The sequence below is a fragment of the Bufo gargarizans genome, chromosome 2 (assembly GCF_014858855.1).
Source record: "Bufo gargarizans isolate SCDJY-AF-19 chromosome 2, ASM1485885v1, whole genome shotgun sequence".
NCBI lineage: Eukaryota > Metazoa > Chordata > Amphibia > Anura > Bufonidae > Bufo > Bufo gargarizans.
In genome coordinates, this window is record NC_058081.1 from 561,841,739 (window position 1) to 561,861,412 (window position 19,674).

The window sequence follows — 19,674 nt, forward strand, 5'->3', positions numbered from 1 at the left end:
AGAGATTTAGAGGGATTTAAATTTGAGGCCTAGTATTTAGGCGCTGGGTGACAGGTATGGGTTTAGTGACAGAATTAGACTTGGAAATACACAGTAGCGGGTGTGTGTGAAGTTATTCTGAATGACCCTATGTGCACCTTCAATATTATATACCCTTTTAGGGATAGATTTCAAATAGCTCTGATATAGCAGAAACCACTAAATTATGAAATTGCTAAATTGGGAATTGTACTTCAACCCAGAACAAAAAATGTGCTTTGACGGACACTAAATATCTTGCCCAGCAACAACAGTACAGCGGTGGGTAACGAGAGATTTAGAGGGATTTAAATTTGAGGCCTAGTATTTAGGCGCTGGGTCACCGGTATGGATTTAGTGACAGAATTAGACTTGGAAATGCACAGAAGCGTGTGTGTGAAGTTATTCTGAATGACCCAATGTGCACCTTCAATATTATATACCCTTTTAGGGATAGATTTCAAATAGCTCTGATATAGCAGAAACCACTAAATTATGAAATTGCTAAATTGGGAATTGTACTTCAACCCAGAACAAAAAATGTGCTTTGATGGACACTAAATATCTTGCCCAGCAACAACAGTACAGCGGTAACGAGAGATTTAGAGGGATTTAAATTTGAGGCCTAGTATTTAGGCGCTGGGTGACAGGTATGGGTTTAGTGACAGAATTAGACTTGGAAATACACAGTAGCGGGTGTGTGTGAAGTTATTCTGAATGACCCTATGTGCACCTTCAATATTATATACCCTTTTAGGGATAGATTTCAAATAGCTCTGATATAGCAGAAACCACTAAATTATGAAATTGCTAAATTGGGAATTGTACTTCAACCCAGAACAAAAAATGTGCTTTGACGGACACTAAATATCTTGCCCAGCAACAACAGTACAGCGGTGGGTAACGAGAGATTTAGAGGGATTTAAATTTGAGGCCTAGTATTTAGGCGCTGGGTCACCGGTATGGATTTAGTGACAGAATTAGACTTGGAAATGCACAGAAGCGTGTGTGTGAAGTTATTCTGAATGACCCAATGTGCACCTTCAATATTATATACCCTTTTAGGGATAGATTTCAAATAGCTCTGATATAGCAGAAACCACTAAATTATGAAATTGCTAAATTGGGAATTGTACTTCAACCCAGAACAAAAAATGTGCTTTGACGGACACTAAATATCTTGCCCAGCAACAACAGTACAGCGGTAACGAGAGATTTAGAGGGATTTAAATTTGAGGCCTAGTATTTAGGCGCTGGGTGACAGGTATGGGTTTAGTGACAGAATTAGACTTGGAAATACACAGTAGCGGGTGTGTGTGAAGTTATTCTGAATGACCCAATGTGCACCTTCAATATTATATACCCTTTTTGGGATAGATTTCAAATAGCTCTGATATAGCAGGAACCACTAAATTATGAAATTGCTAAATTGGGAATTGTACTTCAACCCAGAACAAAAAATGTGCTTTGACGGACACTAAATATCTTGCCCAGCAACAACAGTACAGCGGTAACGAGAGATTTAGCGGGATATAAATTTGAGGCCTAGTATTTAGGCGCTGGGTCACCGGTATGGATTTAGTGACAGAATTAGACTTGGAAATGCACAGAAGCGTGTGTGTGAAGTTATTCTGAATGACCCTATGTGCACCTTCAATATTATATACCCTTTTAGGGATAGATTTCAAATAGCTCTGATATAGCAGAAACCACTAAATTATGAAATTGCTAAATTGGGAATTGTACTTCAACCCAGAACAAAAAATGTGCTTTGACGGACACTAAATATCTTGCCCAGCAACAACAGTACAGCGGTAACGAGAGATTTAGAGGGATTTAAATTTGAGGCCTAGTATTTAGGCGCTGGGTGACAGGTATGGGTTTAGTGACAGAATTAGACTTGGAAATACACAGTAGCGGGTGTGTGTGAAGTTATTCTGAATGACCCAATGTGCACCTTCAATATTATATACCCTTTTAGGGATAGATTCCAAATAGCTCTGATATAGCAGGAACCACTAAATTATGAAATTGCTAAATTGGGAATTGTACTTCAACCCAGAACAAAAAATGTGCTTTGACGGACACTAAATATCTTGCCCAGCAACAACAGTACAGCGGTAACGAGAGATTTAGAGGGATTTAAATTTGAGGCCTAGTATTTAGGCGCTGGGTGACAGGTATGGGTTTAGTGACAGAATTAGACTTGGAAATACACAGTAGCGGGTGTGTGTGAAGTTATTCTGAATGACCCAATGTGCACCTTCAATATTATATACCCTTTTAGGGATAGATTCCAAATAGCTCTGATATAGCAGGAACCACTAAATTATGAAATTGCTAAATTGGGAATTGTACTTCAACCCAGAACAAAAAATGTGCTTTGACGGACACTAAATATCTTGCCCAGCAACAACAGTACAGCGGTAACGAGAGATTTAGAGGGATTTAAATTTGAGGCCTAGTATTTAGGCGCTGGGTGACAGGTATGGGTTTAGTGACAGAATTAGACTTGGAAATACACAGTAGCGGGTGTGTGTGAAGTTATTCTGAATGACCCAATGTGCACCTTCAATATTATATACCCTTTTTGGGATAGATTTCAAATAGCTCTGATATAGCAGGAACCACTAAATTATGAAATTGCTAAATTGGGAATTGTATTTCAACCCAGAACAAGAAATGTGCTTGAACGGACACTAAATAACTCGCCCAGCTACAGCACTAGGGACAGATTTAGCTGGATATAAATTTGAGGCCTAGTATTTAGGCGCTGGGTGACCGGTATGGATTTAGTGACAGAATTAGACTGGGATATGGCCAAAAAATAAACAGACTATTGCTGGTTAAATGCACTTGGTGTGACAGCTTCACCCTGATGTAGGCTTTAGCCAAAAAACAACCACACCATTGAGGGTTAAATGCACTTGGTGACAGGCGCAGCTTGCCCCTGATTTTGTATATGGCCAAAAAATGAACAGACTATTGCTGGTTAAATGCACTTGGTGTGACAGCTTCACCCTGATGTAGGCTTTAGCCAAAAAACAACCACACCATTGAGGGTTAAATGCACTTGGTGACAGGCGCAGCTTGCCCCTGATTTTGTATATGGCCAAAAAATGAACAGACTATTGCTGGTTAAATGCACTTGGTGTCACAGCTTCACCCTGATGTAGGCTTTAGCCAAAAAACAACCACACCATTGAGGGTTAAATGCACTTGGTGACAGGCGCAGCTTGCCCCTGATTTTGTATATGGCCAAAAAATGAACAGACTATTGCTGGTTAAATGCACTTGGTGTGACAGCTTCACCCTGATGTAGGCTTTAGCCAAAAAACAACCACACCATTGAGGGTTAAATGCACTTGGTCGCAGCTTGTGCTGGCGCACCACAAGACACAAAATGGCCGCCGATCACCCCAGAAAAATGAGACTGACAAACGGTCTGTGCAGCCTAAAAACAGTGAGCAATTGAGGATCAGCAGCTCAATGATCCACAGCTGCAGATCGATCAGTTAATCAAGTCCTTTGGAGGAGTTAATCTGCCTAATCTCGCCCTACTGTCGCAGCCGCAACCTCTCCCTACGCTAATCAGAGCAGAGTGACGGGCGGCGCTATGTGACTCCAGCTTAAATAGAGGCTGGGTCACATGGTGCTCTGGCCAATCACAGCCATGCCAATAGTAGGCATGGCTGTGATGGCCTCTTGGGGCAAGTAGTATGACGCTTGTTGATTGGCTGCTTTGCAGCCTTTCAAAAAGCGCCAAGAAAGCGTCACAAAAGCGCCAAGAAAGCGACGAACACCGAACCCGAACCCGGACTTTTACGAAAATGTCCGGGTTCGGGTCCGTGTCACGGACACCCCAAAATTCGGTACGAACCCGAACTATACAGTTCGAGTTCGCTCATCCCTAATCACCAACCATTCCGATTTTATTAAGGTGTATCAATATAAATGGCCCACCCTGTACATACACTCAGCTTTTTTTATATATATATATATATATATATATAATATATATATATATATTTATTTTATTTTTTATTTTTTGCATGTGGTCACTATAATTTTCACTATATGTTGTCCGTAAAAGATTTAGGGATTTATGGGCCTTGTTTTCCAGACATGGAAGTCTAAATAATGCAGAGATCAAAGACACATCTACTGTAATGATCTACAGATTACCTATAATTTTACCTCTGAATTTCTCATTTTCTCATGAACTTTGAATTGCTTTAAGACCTACATATTTCTTGTCCTCTATATTCCTATAAAGGAGTCTATTCATACATAAGATGACATCTGGACCTCCTCATGATCCTGTAAGACCCTTGTTAATGTTAATACTGATATCTCTATTCTTTATCTTATTCGTCTATTGATCTTCTGTCACATCAAGAGCTTGATCACAACTTTGTTCTTCGTAACCCTTGGCCTTCATCATGGTAATAGGGTTACCTCAGACGTTGCAGTGAATGTGCACAATTCATTTAGAGTAAGTACACAGAGGGCTTATAATTTCAATACTTGGTCTAATTTTGGAGTTAAAAAGCTAATGCAGACAGCTTGGTTCTTGTGGGAATTTATGTTTGCGAGAAACCGTTAAGGGCAAAATGGCAGCACAATCTGTCACCATCTAACAATATTTGACCTTGTTTCCATTCATTAGATGGCTTAATTAGAGCTTCAAAACATAATGACCTGAGACAGGACAGGAAAATTAACAAAGCTACAACACATAGATAATACTCAGTCACAAAGCTTAGTTAAGTTACAGTTATTGAAGAGGACGCCAACTGTGACATAGTAGTTGTGATCAAAATTTTATTCTAATAGTTCCTTTTTCGTATGCTCCAATAACTTGTATTACTTATGTTATGGCATACTCTGTTAATTTGGCACTGATCTATTCTATGATCTATTCTTGATTTGGCACTGATTCTTGGTACCTGAACAAGGTCAGATAGGGGAGGCACAGGGGATATGTGCCTGAGGCTCCAACCTCCTTGGGGACATACCACTAACACTCTTTCTGTAATTCTGTCCAGTCAAGAAAGGGAAGAGAGGAAGCATACATGAAACCTTTTTTTGTTCATATCCCAGGCATGGAGTAGGGCACACATCAACCTTAGGTCTGTATTACACCAACAGTTTATCTGACAGTTTTTCTGACCAAGCGTTGGTCAGATGGCTTATTACACACACAGACCTTTTGTTATACGCACCAACTATTGGTCTGATTGAACAGATACTGGTCAGATAGTCCTGCCTTAGTCCTGCCTTAGTCCTGCCCTGCATGTGATTTTGATATGCTTTTAGCTCTTTGCCCCCTCCTTACACTCCCATGATCTGCTTGTAGTAATAGAAACTATCACAATCCTGCTAAACTTTACAGACTGCACCTAGGCAGGACAGTGTTAGGTGGGAGTACAGGCTTCTAAAGATAAGAGTGGATATTCCATAAATGTTTGAGTTGGAATACCTCTGTAAATGAAACCTGTAACATTAAATTAGACATGGTGGCTGAAATGTAGGTCGTAGGTCATAAAGCAGAAGGAGCTGAGCAGATTGGTATATCCTGTAGCTTTATTGGACAAGATTCAGTATAACTTAATTTATTCATGTAAATCTCTGCTCACTTTGAGCTCAGTAGTCATGTGTGTGTCCTACTAGTGATTGACAGAATTCCATACATAACTATGCACAAAGAGCTAACCGTCAATCACTGAGTAGGACCACCCATATAACTACAGAGCTCAGAATAAGCAGAGATCTATACAAATAAAGTATATATTATACAAAAAACTATCAACATGCTCAGCTTCTCCTGCTCTATAACATGCTGTCTACAGATTGCATTGTATTTAACAATGGCAAGTTCCCGTTAACCCTTAATGACCACCATTACATGTTTTTACTGCAGTCTTTAATAGGTCTTATTCTAGACCGATGACTTTTTACAGCAGCCTAGAATAAGTGCTGCACAGGTCTTCTGTGAAGCAGAGAGCAGGAGCTCGGCTTTCATATGAAATCCAGCAAAGGGCCAATCTGGGCTGTTTAATCTTTTAGCCACTGCGGTTTATAGTGACCACGGCATCTAAGTCATTTAAAGGGAGGAGGCTCCCAAATGAAATTGTGAAGTGCATATGCCTGTATACGGCAGCCAGGGGTCCAATGAAGGTCTGCCCTGGACATATGCCCTATTAGGCTGTGCCATAGGAGCAGTTAAATAAAGTGCCTGTTAGAATCATACTACATAAGAAGTATAGTGTACTATGTGAACGATCAAAGCAATGCAAGTCAAAATCACCATGTGGGACTAGTGATTGGTTTGAAAAAACAAAGCACACACACACACACATTTTTTAATATAAAGTTGTTTTTCAATAGAAAAAATAAAATCTCCACATATTCGGCATCACAGCATGCATAGCGACCTAAACTATACAATTATCATGTATCACGATCAACGCAGTAAAAAAAAAAAAAGCCAGAAAGCATATCCACCACACGAAAAACAGAATTAAAAGTGATCAAAAAGTCTTATGTACCATAAAATCATACCAGTGAAAACTACAAGTCATAAAAAAAGTTTGGGATCTTGGAATGCAGCAATGCAAAACATACTTTTTTTTTTAGGGTCCATTCACACGTCCGTAGAATGGGTTCGGATCCGTTCTGCAACGTTGCGGAACGAATCCGGACCCATTTATTCTCTATAGGGCCGGAAGAGATGCGGACAGCACACAGTGTGCTGTCCGCATCCGCATTTCTGAAGCGCGGCCCCGATCTTCCGGTCCGCAGCTCCCGAAAAAAATAGAACAAGAATAGGCAGTTCTATGGGGGTGCAGGCCGGGTGTATTGCAGATCCGCAATACACTACGGACGTGGGAATGGACCCATATTGTGTAAAAATTCTAAAACAACTATGCCAAAACAATTATATTTATTTGATATTGCTGTAATTGTACTGACTCAAATAGTAAAGTTAATGTATTTATGACGCAAAATGAACATTGCTAAATTTGCAATGTAAAAAGGCAACAATGATTTTTTCCATTCCCCTCCTGGAGGAGTTAGTAAAAGTCATTTTTTTTTTAGCTTCTTACAGTAATGTTTACTCCCTTTAGGGACAGGGGACTACCCTTTTGAGATCCAAATAAATATGTGACCTTGTAGACTTGGGGGGCATACCTTTGTCACAGCACTTCTTGTTCTGCTGCTAATTTTATCATGATATTTATTATGTATTGTATGAATTTCTATTAATAAACGATGACCTTACATTATATGTGTGTGTTTAAGTGTTTAGTGAGTTTTGGTATAGTGTCACACATATTGAAATATTTGTGGTTTACTAATATTGGATGTACTGTGGTAATGGGACCTTAATACAAGAGCTGCTGCTCATTATCCTCCCCACCTCCTCTCTGTACTTCATATCTCCTCATGAACTCCACTCCTACAGAGATTCAGCTGAAGATCTTATCAGCTATATTCAAGATCATATTCCCTGACAAGTAGAGCAGAGAGGAAGAGGAGGCGGCACTTCAGCTCAGTGCTCTGAAGTAACTTGTCCTCCTGTATGATTAGGACAGGTTTTCTGTGTACTAATAGGACGGCAGACATTTTATTTCTCCTAATGATTGCTCCCCAGCCAAATCGAGTCATTATAATTAATGAAAGGTATTTGGGAATATATTTATAATAAAGTAATATTTAAGTATTTTCATTTTCTTAATTCCTGGAGAACCCCTTTAATATTGAATGTCTTCAAGCCAATTTGCCCCCCTATGCTTGTGCACAGTCAAGTCCAACAATGATGGCAGTAGTAACAAGTGCCTATTAGGCTCTGTTCACATTTCCATCCAAGATTCCGTTAGGATCCTACATAATAAATTCTGTTATATTTGATGGGGAAAATAATGCATCATCCTGTGCTATTCTTCCTTTGGAAATGACAGACACCATGTCAAAAACCCAACAGACCCATTATAAGTCAGGATCTGTTGGGTGTAATTTATTATTTTATTTCTTCATCCTATGATGGAGCAAAAAAATAAAAAATTGTAATGAAAGTGTGAACAGAGCTATGGTCTTGAACCGGGAGCTAGGTGACAGTCCTGTGCTTGGATATGAATTGCCAGTCGAATGATTATAAACTTGATGTCATATTTCAGAAATTCTATAACATTCCTGGTGTCATCCGTGAATAGTAGTATCTACCCAACAGCATGAGATTCCCCCTCTAAACAATCATATGGACAGTATAAAGAGAGACAACCCCTTTAACTAGATATTTCATTCCCAATTGATGTGCAGGAATGTCTTCTTTAAAGTGGAACATGTAGTATAATTAGCAGAAACATCTTTTGGATAAAAGAGTGCCTTTGGGTGCAGTGATTATCGTATGGGTTCCACAATACAACGCTGACCCAGTTTTCCAGCAGACAGCTTTGATACACAACCTCAGAATGCAATTATATATGCTGTAGTTGTCAGATACATTCCCTATTTACATTCAGAATTATGAGGACTATTTTAGGTGATATAGAGGGTGACCTCACTGTCTGCTCTTACTCAGTGCTCCAAGCATCCCATTAAATAATGTGCTCAGTCTGAGTCATATACAATAAGCATTACTTAAACTCACAGCCATTCCCTTGAAGTCACCAGGCAGAAATATGCTCTACTGGGGACTCAGAAATGTTCTATATTTGGCAAATATCTAATGCACTGGGTCTTGAACTTGGTAAAACGTTTTGCTCATCTCTAGTTAGGCTAGTTTCACACTAGCATTAAACCTATCCAGCAGGCTGTTCCGGCAGAGGACCAGAGTTCATTATATCCAACATAGCTAGATAGGGCCTGAGTAACTGCCAGACCCAGTTGACTATAAGGGACCCGGCTGGGATCCAGCCTATTTCCAGCATTAGTGCCGGAATTTGACAGGACAAAAACTGTGGTTGCACTGGTTTTTGTACGGCTGACTCCCATCACTCATACCAGAAACCAGCCAGATCCTAGCTGGGACCCATTATAATCAAAGGGGTCTTGTGGTGCGGCATCCCTATTTGGCTATGCCAAATATGATGAACTCTGGTAAGCTATTCCTCTGCTGGAAAGGCCTGCTGGATAGTTTTAATAGTAGTGTGAAACTAACCTTAGACGTTGTTGACAGTAGTACGCTAAATAGACTGGATCTATATAAGTTCAAGTTGTCTAACAACCACTTGGCTTGCTTTCTTGGTGACAACCATTTGGATACATGTAGTGCTTCAATGTATTCTGAAGAGTACACAAATAGCATGCCAACCACCTTCAATCAACTTGTGCAACCTTCCAGAGAGCCACAAAAGGGGGAGTTGTTTTAATAATTTATGTCAAAAAGGGATTTGGAGTGATTTTGGGAATGCGTCTTATTATACTGATAGATATAAGATAGTTCTTTCCTTCAACAACACACTGCCTCTCCATGCCTCTTATAGGTTTGCCAGCAATGTACCACTATCCCAGGATGCCACTCATCTTTGCGTTCAGATGCTAACTGGCTTATTCATACCTATCTTGTGTTTATTTTATAAGCCAGGGGTGGCCGACCTTACAGACACAAAGAGCCAGAAAAAAAATGTATGACTACTAGGAGCCACAAGCTACACATTTACACACAAGTCACCGTATTTTTCGCCCTATAAGATGCACCTAGGTTTTAGCGGAGAAAACTAAGATTTTTTTTTTTATCTGACCCCCAGTGCTCATCTGACCTAAGATAAGATCCCCAATCCTCATCAGAACTCCAAATCAGACCCCCCAAAAAAGACCCCCAATGCTCAGATCAGACAGCACAAATCAGACTCCCAGTGTCAGACCCCCCGTGCTCAGATCAGACCCCCCGTGCTCAGATCAGACCCCCCGTGCTCAGAACAGACCCCCGTGCTCAGATCAGACCCCCCATGCTCAGATTAGACCCCCCATGCTTAGATCAGACCCCCATGCTCAGATCAGACCCCCCATGCTCAGATCAGACCCCCCATGTTCAGATCAGACCCCCAATGCTCAAATATGACCCCCTATACTAAAATCTTACCCCCATACTCAGAATAGTCCCCCCATGCTCATATCAGACCCCAAATGCTCAGATCAGACCCCCAATGCTTAGATCAGGACCCCCCCATGCTCAGATCCCCCATGCTCAGTACAATAATTTAAAGAAATCGCCTACCTCTCCTGATCAGGCACCGGCCTCCTGATCAGGCACCTGCTACTCTGCAGGTCTGACATGGTCTCCACTGTGACCTGATGCGCACAGCGTCAGGTCATATTGCGTGTCTCCACCTACTAGGGTTGTCACGATACCAAAATTTTGATTCGATTTCGATACCATCAAAAAGTATTGCGATACTCGATACCACGCGAAAAAAATAAAACACCCAAAAAGCTGTGTGCAATTCATATTTTAGGGAACATCCGGCCCATAATAGAACAGTCCGATCCTTTTTTTGGGAGGGACAAGGTGACTAAAAATGGCAAATCGCACAGCTGTGATTTTTTTACTGTTATGGCTTTACAGCATAGGAAATATTTTTTTATATTTTAATAGTTTACACTTTTTCGGGCATGGCGATATGTAATATGTTTCTTTTTTATTGTTTGTAAATTCTATATGTAAATTGGGAAAGGGAGAGGTTTAAACTTTTAGTATTTTGGTGTTTTTTTTTTTTTTACTTTTTATTTACTATTAGCCCCCTTAGGGGCTAGAAGCCCTTGTCCTATTCACCCTAATAGAGCTCTATTAGGGTGAATAGGACTTCACACTCTCCCTGCTGCCCTGTGCATAGTACACACAGCAGCAGGGAGCTTACCAGGGCAGCCAGGGCTTCAGTAGTATCCTGGCTGCCATGGTAACCGATCGGAGCCCAGCAATTACACTTACACTAATGAAGAGGAGGGGAGGTGACCCTGCCACTGCCACCAATGATACTAATACAGGGGGCCCACTGTGCCACCAATGAATGTAATTAACACATTAATTCAAGTATAGGAGGTAGCGGGTGCCGGCGGCGGTATCACATACCCAGCCTCAATAACAGGGCATGCGTCCGCTGAACCGTGGCAATTAACCCCTCAGGTGTGGCACCTGAGGGGTTAATTTCCACGGTTCAGCAGATCACATGCCCTGTTTTTGAGACCAGGTGCCGGGTATGTGATACAGCCGCCGGAACCCGCTGCCTCCTATACTTGAATTAATATGTTAATTACATTCATTGGTGGCACAGTGGCCACAGCCCCTCCCCTTCTCCCCTGCTATCTACCCATTGGTGGCAGCAGCAGCCGCGTCACAGTGGAGAGGAAGGGACTCCCTCCTTCTCCACTGTGCTAGTGAAGAGAACATGGCACGCTGCTGAGAGCGGCGCGTGCCATGTTCTCTAACTGATACTAGGCTGAGCAGCTGCTTCCCAGCTCCACCACTAGAGCCGCACTTAAAGAGACAAAGAGCCATTGGCCACCCCTGTTATAGGCTTAGGCCCAAGAGAGAGAAGGAGGTCTCCTGCTGTAAAGGTACACTCAGGGACAGATTGGAAACCTAAAGTGTCCCTGGATAAAGACCAAAGAATAATCACATGTTGTAGATGGGTCCAGATTGGCAGAAGATGGCGGCAATACAATTAGACAGGGCTAACGCAAGGAGGTAGGGTCAGTTATACCATAGTTCAGCACATAACACCACTGCAGCAAAACCAAATACAACAGTGCAGCACAGAATACTGACACAACAGAACCAAATAACACGGTTTAGCACAAAATGCTGATACAGCAGAACAGAATACCACAGTGCAGCACAAAATACTGGCTCAGCAGCGTCAATAAGCAAAATACTTCCCCAGAAGCTGCACCTCTGTGGTGGCCAGCACCATCTGCCACATTCTGTCCACTTCTTCCTTTAGTTGTCTCCAATTAAGATATGGAAGTCGGGGCTGAGTAGGTGAAACACTGACTACAGCACCAATAGAGCCTTACCTTCAGCATAGTCTTTCAGTGCTATAAAACATACAGGAGAATACAGCACTACACCAGTGACGTCTCCTTTAATTGTAGATATTCTCTTCCTCATCTTCTTCATTTGACACAGACCACCACGATGACTTCTTTCAACCACATCTCATCGACTAAAATATTTGCTTATTTTCTATCAAAATCCTACTTTTCAAATTTGCTGAAAGATTATGCTTATTAATTTAATAAATATAGAGGGACATATGGTGGCATCAACTTATATCCATCTGCTCCCCTTCCGTAGTATACACAGTGCTAGTATTTTCCAACCTTAGCAATAATGACTTAAAGGCAATCTGTCACCTCTGATAAACCCTATTAAATACTGTAATACATGAATAGTACGACTGCCAATGACTCCAGATGAGTAATATGTATGCTGATACTCACTTATATTGCCACAATGTGTGCCTTCAAATCGGCTGTGGAATACATTGAGGGGATTCCTGAGCATGCACACTTAATGGACAGGACTGCAGAAGTCCACTCAATGCATTCCATGGCTAGTTCAAACTTCACACCATGTTTACATTGGGGACCGGGGGTGAGTATAAAGATGCAAATTACAGCAGCAGTTTTGTTCATGTACTACCATACTTAATAGTGCTTGCCGGAGGTGAAAAATTCACTTTATGGGGTGAATAAATGACTTGCAGTTTTTGTTGCTGGCTTGTGATATCAGATGGGGTGCTTAAATAATATGTCCTTGACTACGCATTGCTTGATATGGCTGGTCAAGAATTTTTTTCTTAGTAGATGGGTTCACAGAAGGTCTGTCCTTGCTTAAAGGGGTTGTCTCATCTCAGACAATGGGGGCATATCGCTAGGATATGCCTCCATTGTCTTATAGGTGCAGGTCCCACCACTGGGATCTGCACCTATATAACCTATATCGCCCCGCAAGGTGGTGGCTGGAGGGCTCCGGTCTGGCCACCACCAAGCTCTCTCCCCATAGAAGTGAATGGGAGCGCGCTGCACATGACCGACCACTTCTCCCTTTCACTTCTATGGGCCTGACGGAAATAGCCATGCCAGCGCTCGGCTATTTTCAGCAGCTCCATAGAAAATGAATGGAAGGCGGCTGTGCATGTGCAGTGCGCTCTCCAGCACTTTCAGGGCTCGGTTCTTAATATAGGTGTGATTTCTTTGTAGCATTTCTTCTATTGATTAATATATAAGGGTCCTGAACAGGGGACTTCCCTCCATCAGTAACCCCCTACTATCAATACACGACAGTGGTAATCCTCATTGGATTGTATACATCGTTGTGAATGAAAGCTCTTCTGCAGTAGGAAATGTGTGGGACAACTGGTGGTATAATCTTGCAGCTAACAATATATTCATCTAATTTGAGTAGATATGTAGGAACCCCCTAGTTGTACAGATGTTTTAACTGAACCTACATAGCTGCCGCATTTTTAAATAATCTTGTAAATTACATTATATATTTCATGTCAACACTATAAATCCCAGTTCTCTGTAGCCTTGACATCTCTTGTGGTAAAAAACCTGAATTACTTGTAACTTTTCGATAAAGGTGCCTCAATTGATCTACTGTATTGCCTTCTGTAGGTTTCTGTAACTTGGAATCTCCAATTTAATTCTCTTAGTCAGAAGATCCATTTGCTTCAGTGGCGTCCTTTCAAGTACTGTACATTGCAAAAATATTTACCCACTTAAAAAAGTAATTAGGCACAGTGCCCTGTAAAGGTATTCAACCTCATAAACAAATCACCACGTGTTTGAATTACAAATTGCACTTACAGATTTTTTTTGAAAGGTCAACTTGTGCTATCTCCACCATAGTACTCATTTGGGTCCTTCTCACAGCCCTCTTTAAAGGGAGAAGGGCCACGTCAATCTATTTCTTGACTTTCTAGACCAGAAGACCTTGCAAAGGTCAGGGAACAATGGCATCCCCTTGCCATAATTTAGGAACAGTCCATTTTACTTCTGTTTTTGCCTACAATGCCACCCCACGATCCATAAATTGAAGCTTTAACCCCACAGATTGTCCAGTATTTCTGCCTTTTATATCCTAAATATTGTTTTCTCTTCTTTTCTCCAGGCTCTCCTTTTCTTAGCTGGCATTGCGGGACTTTGCCTGGCCATCAGCCTTGTCTTAATCTGTGTGTATTTAATCAAATTCTGCTGCTGCAGTCGTCAGGAAGAAGTAGACTCTAAGAGCAACCGTGTCTGCTGCATCACCTGGAGCTGCGTTGCAGCTGTCATCATATGCTGGTGAGTCTCCAACATTATCTATTTCTGAAATTGGATCGGATTTATAGTAGATAAAGTTACACTGGCAGAGCTTGTCTAGTGTAGTAGCAGAACATACAGATAATCCACTAATAATGGGACCACCATGGTGCTACATTATGGTCATTGCCAGACATACAGAATTTGCCTTTCTGTAAAGCCAAATAAACCTGGGTAAAGATAAATATACTTCATCTCCATGCTACCACGTCAGGCCTTGCTTGTGTGGTCATACCTTTCACTGCCAAAGCTTCAAAAACAGAAAACATTAGAAGATCAGGAATTCCCAGATTGTGCACAGACCTTTCCACTGGGAATGACTGTCTGTAAATTCAGTATTGAAACTATTTGCTATCATTGATTCCAAGCAAGCATATTAAAGGGAATGTATAATCAGAAAATTACCTGCTGTTTAAATCATTTTTTTATGTTAAACATATTATTAAAGAATTTTTGGTGATGTTATATTTAAAGGGGTTGCATTATAAATCTACTTTTCACTCTAAAGTGTATTTTTATCAATTACTCCCATTCCTCTTTGGGTATTTTTTATTTAATTTGCCTCATTTACAGTTTTGTCCTATCCCCCATGCTTGAATCCTGGTTTGTCATGTGTCTGCTATGTCATCATGGCTTAGGGCAGTGAGATGTGTCCTGACTTCAGAAGATCACATCCTACATCCTATATTACAAGGCTCCAAAGCAGGACATAACCTACAGTAACTAAATATCTAAACAGATTTCCCACGGGGTGCAATGGTAGGCTAATAACTTTAAAATGAGGCAGTTTTGATAAATGGAATATGGGAAAGTGATGAAACAGTAATATATGTTGGGTGGAATCCATTTATATTAGTGGCAAAGCCCTTTAATTTCCAATGTCAATATCTATGTTAAAAACAAAAAACATTGAATCCTGCCGTTTTTGCCATGGCCACTAAGTCTCATAATAGGTGCCACGTCTTGGTATGTACAGATCACTTTAATGCAGCTATCTGCTTATCATCACATGCAGATTGGAACGACAGATATTACCTACAATAAACAGATAGATAGATAGATAGATAGATAGACACACATGATCCATCATTCATAATAAGTGCTTGTCAAAGTTTATCTACTCCCTCCAAACCTCTTCAGAGGTCACAGAGCATGCCCAGTAAACTCTATCATAGAAGTCAGTGAGATCCCCCTCCTATCCATTGTGTTTATGGCCCATGTACGCTGGCCACTTTCATAACCCTAAAAAGGAGGACATCCTAGGCCATACCTTTCCCCATTAAGCACCATCACCCTAAACCAAGCGTTCTGTCCCTAGTGCACTGTCCTGAACATTATACAGGCTGTGGCTTCTCTAATAGCAGTCTAGTCACTGGTGAGTCACTGTATGTTGATGGGCTCACTGTGGATCTAACTGCTGTTCAGCTGCCTTCATCAGAAGTAGGATCCCAAGAAGGTATGGAGCCAGCGCTGTTAAGGCTGACAGGCTGGTCCTTTACTACAGCTTTCCGGGACTGTATCTCCCTGAGCTGCAGTGAGAGGAGGATTGTGGACAGAGTAAGTTACAGCTGCTTTTACTGTCTGCACTGACTGCCATCTGCCATTGTGTGTCACTGTCAAAGTTGGTCACTCTGCCACCCTAGCAAATGACTGAGGATGCCGACTCACTCAGCCACTAAAAAGGAGGACTTCCAGTTGTCCATCTAGGCATTACGCCTAGTCAGGAAGCCAGAAGTCTAGCAAGCCTAGGCCAAAGGTGGCTGCTGTAAAGCACATATAGATGCTGTTAACAACAGCTAAGGCAATATGGCAGCTCCCAAAATCATGTTCAATGAACAATATAAAAAAATCTTCAATCAAAAATAAAAACTGATTAGATATAGGATATATGTCACTATCTGGTTTTAACTGGGAGATGTCTGCAGGTTCTCTCGCTAAAGAAAAAGTTAAATGTCAAGCGCAGTTTTGCAGTGTTTGACCAAAGGGAATCGCTGAACTTCAGATTTATTTGGCAGAAGAATTTTTGTGAAACTCATGATGAATCCGATAAATTTAGAATTGATTATCTCATCTCTAAAGAGAATGCACTACCAAAATAAGCAAATGTTTTCAGTCAGAAGACCTTCTTTAGGCCATCTGAATCCTGAGACACTAAGATATGAGGAAAGCATGGTGATGTAATCACTTGATAAGGTTATTGGGGAAGTTCCCTCGGGTCCTCCCCACCCTATTTCACCAGTAACTACCAACCTCCCCCACTCCATCATCCTCCCAATAAAGACACTGAGGCAGATATTGGAATTAAATGGCCACAACAGCCTTTTATTAATACAAACATAACATCAAAACATGTACATCATGAACCCGACGAAGGAGGTCCTGAAAGCCCTAGCTTCACTTTAAAACAAGTGCACCAAAACACCCGGGTAAATACAACTTGCCTCCAGCCGCACCACACCAGCTCGGAGACCCCCGAGTGCTGTATCCCCCTTAAACCGACCGATTACCAAAACCTGGGAGTCCAGCCCCACCAATTGAGGCCCCCCCCATCCACAAAACACCAAGTCCTAGCCCAGCTTCCAGGACCTCCTACCGCCCCAACTGCCGTGACAAACAGAATCGACCTTCCGTACAGTACCAAATATGGAAAGAACACCACCAGAACAGTGCCCCCCCATCCCACACACGACACCTACCCAACCCCGCAAACAAATGGGAGGGTGGGTGGGAGATTGTTCGAACTAAAGATGGCGCAGATAGCCCTTGGCGCCACCCTTATAAACCTCCAGCTCCTCCCCCTCCCCTAACCACTACCACCCTCCACTTAACCCCTTCCTCACCTCACTAGCCCTCACCGACTTCCCCTGCATCCCCTCGCTCCCCAAAACTTATCATGGCAGCCTCCCTTAAAGGCTGTCGCCCCCAGTACAGCTGCACTGGTGAGCTTGCTTTCCTCAAGTCTTTCTGTCTAGACAATGATAGAGGTCTGCTGATAGAAAACGTTTGCCTATCATCTGATTTGCACCTAAAAGCATGGGAAAACAATAAAAACATGAACAATTTTGGAATGTGCAGAAATTTCAATTATCAGTTTTATTGCTGGTTTGGGAACCTGTTACCAGCAGCTACCCTCTACCCTCTACAGTGGCATGCAAAAGGTTGGGCAGTGGGCACTCCTAGTTAGAATTACTGTTACTGTGAATAGTTAAGCAAGTTGAAGATTAAATGATCCCCAAAAGGCATAAAGGCAATGATGACATATTTCCTTTGTATTTTAAGCAAAAACTATTTTTTATTTTCATATTTTACATTTTCATGTTGGAGAGCATTTCATCTTCAACTTGTTTAACTGTTCACAGTAATTTTGACCAGGTATGCCCAAACTTTTCCATGCCACTGTATGTGGGGTGCCATGATTTGTCTCTTCTGGAGCTCAAACAAATCATTTGAGCAATGGCGGTACTTATTAGTAGGAAAAATGAATCCATGATGTTGTCAAGAAAGTTTTATATTGAAGCTGGGGCCACAAAGATATAAGCACAGCATGTCAGCACCAAGGTACCTAAATTACTTCTCCACTGCTACTGTCAGCACTACAACCCATACTACACCCATATAGGCCATGCTTGGCCCCTTTATCCTTATATAGGAGTTAAAAAAAGTTTGGTATTTTATTAAAAGGGAATGTAAAGGATCATTGGCAGTGTGTGGATAACATTTCAAAAACTGAAATTAATGATTAGAACATAAGATGCAATTAGTAGAACAGAATAAGACCTTGAACAATAAGGAAGAAGGCTTGATAATCAGCCTCTTCTATTTTCCGATAGGACAGTCGGTAACCTAGATAACTAGTCGCAAGAGATGTTCTCTCCTTTTGGGATAGTTTTGATGATTCTTTAAGATGTTTGCCGCTTGGCTAAAATATCTCATCCTAAGCTACCTAGTATACAATACAACACAGAGTGATTCTCTGCAATCCCTTCTAACACTGAAAAGATTAAATGTATCAGCTCTAGGGGATAAAACTTTCCTCCAAGTCCTTACATCACCATATATATCAGACAAACTGAAAAATTAAGTCTTCAAAGCTTGTGATCCATCAAACTGGCAATATTACCTACTTATGTCTGACAAGTCCTACATACAGGTCTTCTACTTTAAGGTGTTATGTGAATGTACCAACTGAAGTATAACTCCCTGCAGTGATGGAAAGGATAAAGAATGACTTATTTTAAACTTTCTTTGCAATGGGTGAAGGAGGAACTCTGAGGAGAGACACTGGGGCATATTTATCAATATCTTATGAGGGAAAGATGTCAAAATGATATGCTGTTCACATAAAATTTCCCCCTTTAAAGACAGTGCATATATCAAAGACATCTCTTGATGTACAGTACAGACCAAAAATGTGGACACACCTTCTCATTCAAAGAGTTTTCTTTATTTTCATGACTATGAAAATTGTAGATTCACACTGAAGGCATCAAAACTATGAATTAATACATGTGGAATTATATACATGACAAAAAAGTGTGAAACAACTGAAAATATGTCATATTCTAGGTTCTTCAAAGTAGCCACCTTTTGCTTTTATTACTGCTTTGCACACTCTTGGCATTCTCTTGATGAGCTTCAAGAGGTAGTCACCTGAAATGGTCTTCCAACAGTCTTGAAGGAGTTCCCAGAGATGCTTAGCACTTGTTGGCCCTTTTGCCTTCACTCTGCGGTCCAGCTCACCCCAAACCATCTCAATTGGGTTCAGGTCCAGTGACTGTGGAGGCCAGGTCATCTGGCACAGCACCCCATCACTCTCCTTCATGGTCAAATAGCCCTTACACAGCCTGGAGGTGTGTTTGGGGTCATTGTCCTGTTGAAAAATAAATGATGGTCCAACTAAATGCAAACCGAATGGAATAGCATGCCTCTGCAATATGCTGTGGTAGCCATGCTGGTTCAGTATGCCTTCAATTTTGAATAAATCCCCAAAAGTGTCACCAGCAAAGCACCCCCACACCATCACACCTCCTCCTCCATGCTTCACGGTGGGAACCAGGCATGTAGAGTCCATCCGTTCATCTTTACTGCGTCGCACAAAGACACAGTGAATGGAACCAAAGATCTTAAATTTGGACTCATCAGACCAAAGCACAGATTTCCACTGGTCTAATGTCCATTCCTTGTGTTCTTTAGCCCAAACAAGTCTCTTCTGCTTGTTGCTTGTCCTTAGCAGTGGTTTCCTAGCAGATATTCTACCATGAAGGCCTGATTCACACAGTCTCCTCTTAACAGTTGTTCTAGAGATGTGTCTGCTGCTAGAACTCTGTGTGGCATTGACCTGGT

General features: G+C 41.5%; 1 protein-coding gene across 1 annotated transcript in view; it reads left to right on the forward strand.

Annotated features, from left to right (window-relative positions):
- TTYH1 (tweety family member 1) overlaps positions 1-19,674 on the forward strand; it is a 182,194-nt gene that overhangs the window by 54,411 nt on the left and 108,109 nt on the right. The window contains exon 2 of the mRNA XM_044278176.1: positions 14,141-14,313. Within this exon, the coding sequence (XP_044134111.1) occupies positions 14,141-14,313 (173 nt within the window). The remainder of the gene's footprint in view (positions 1-14,140; positions 14,314-19,674) is intronic.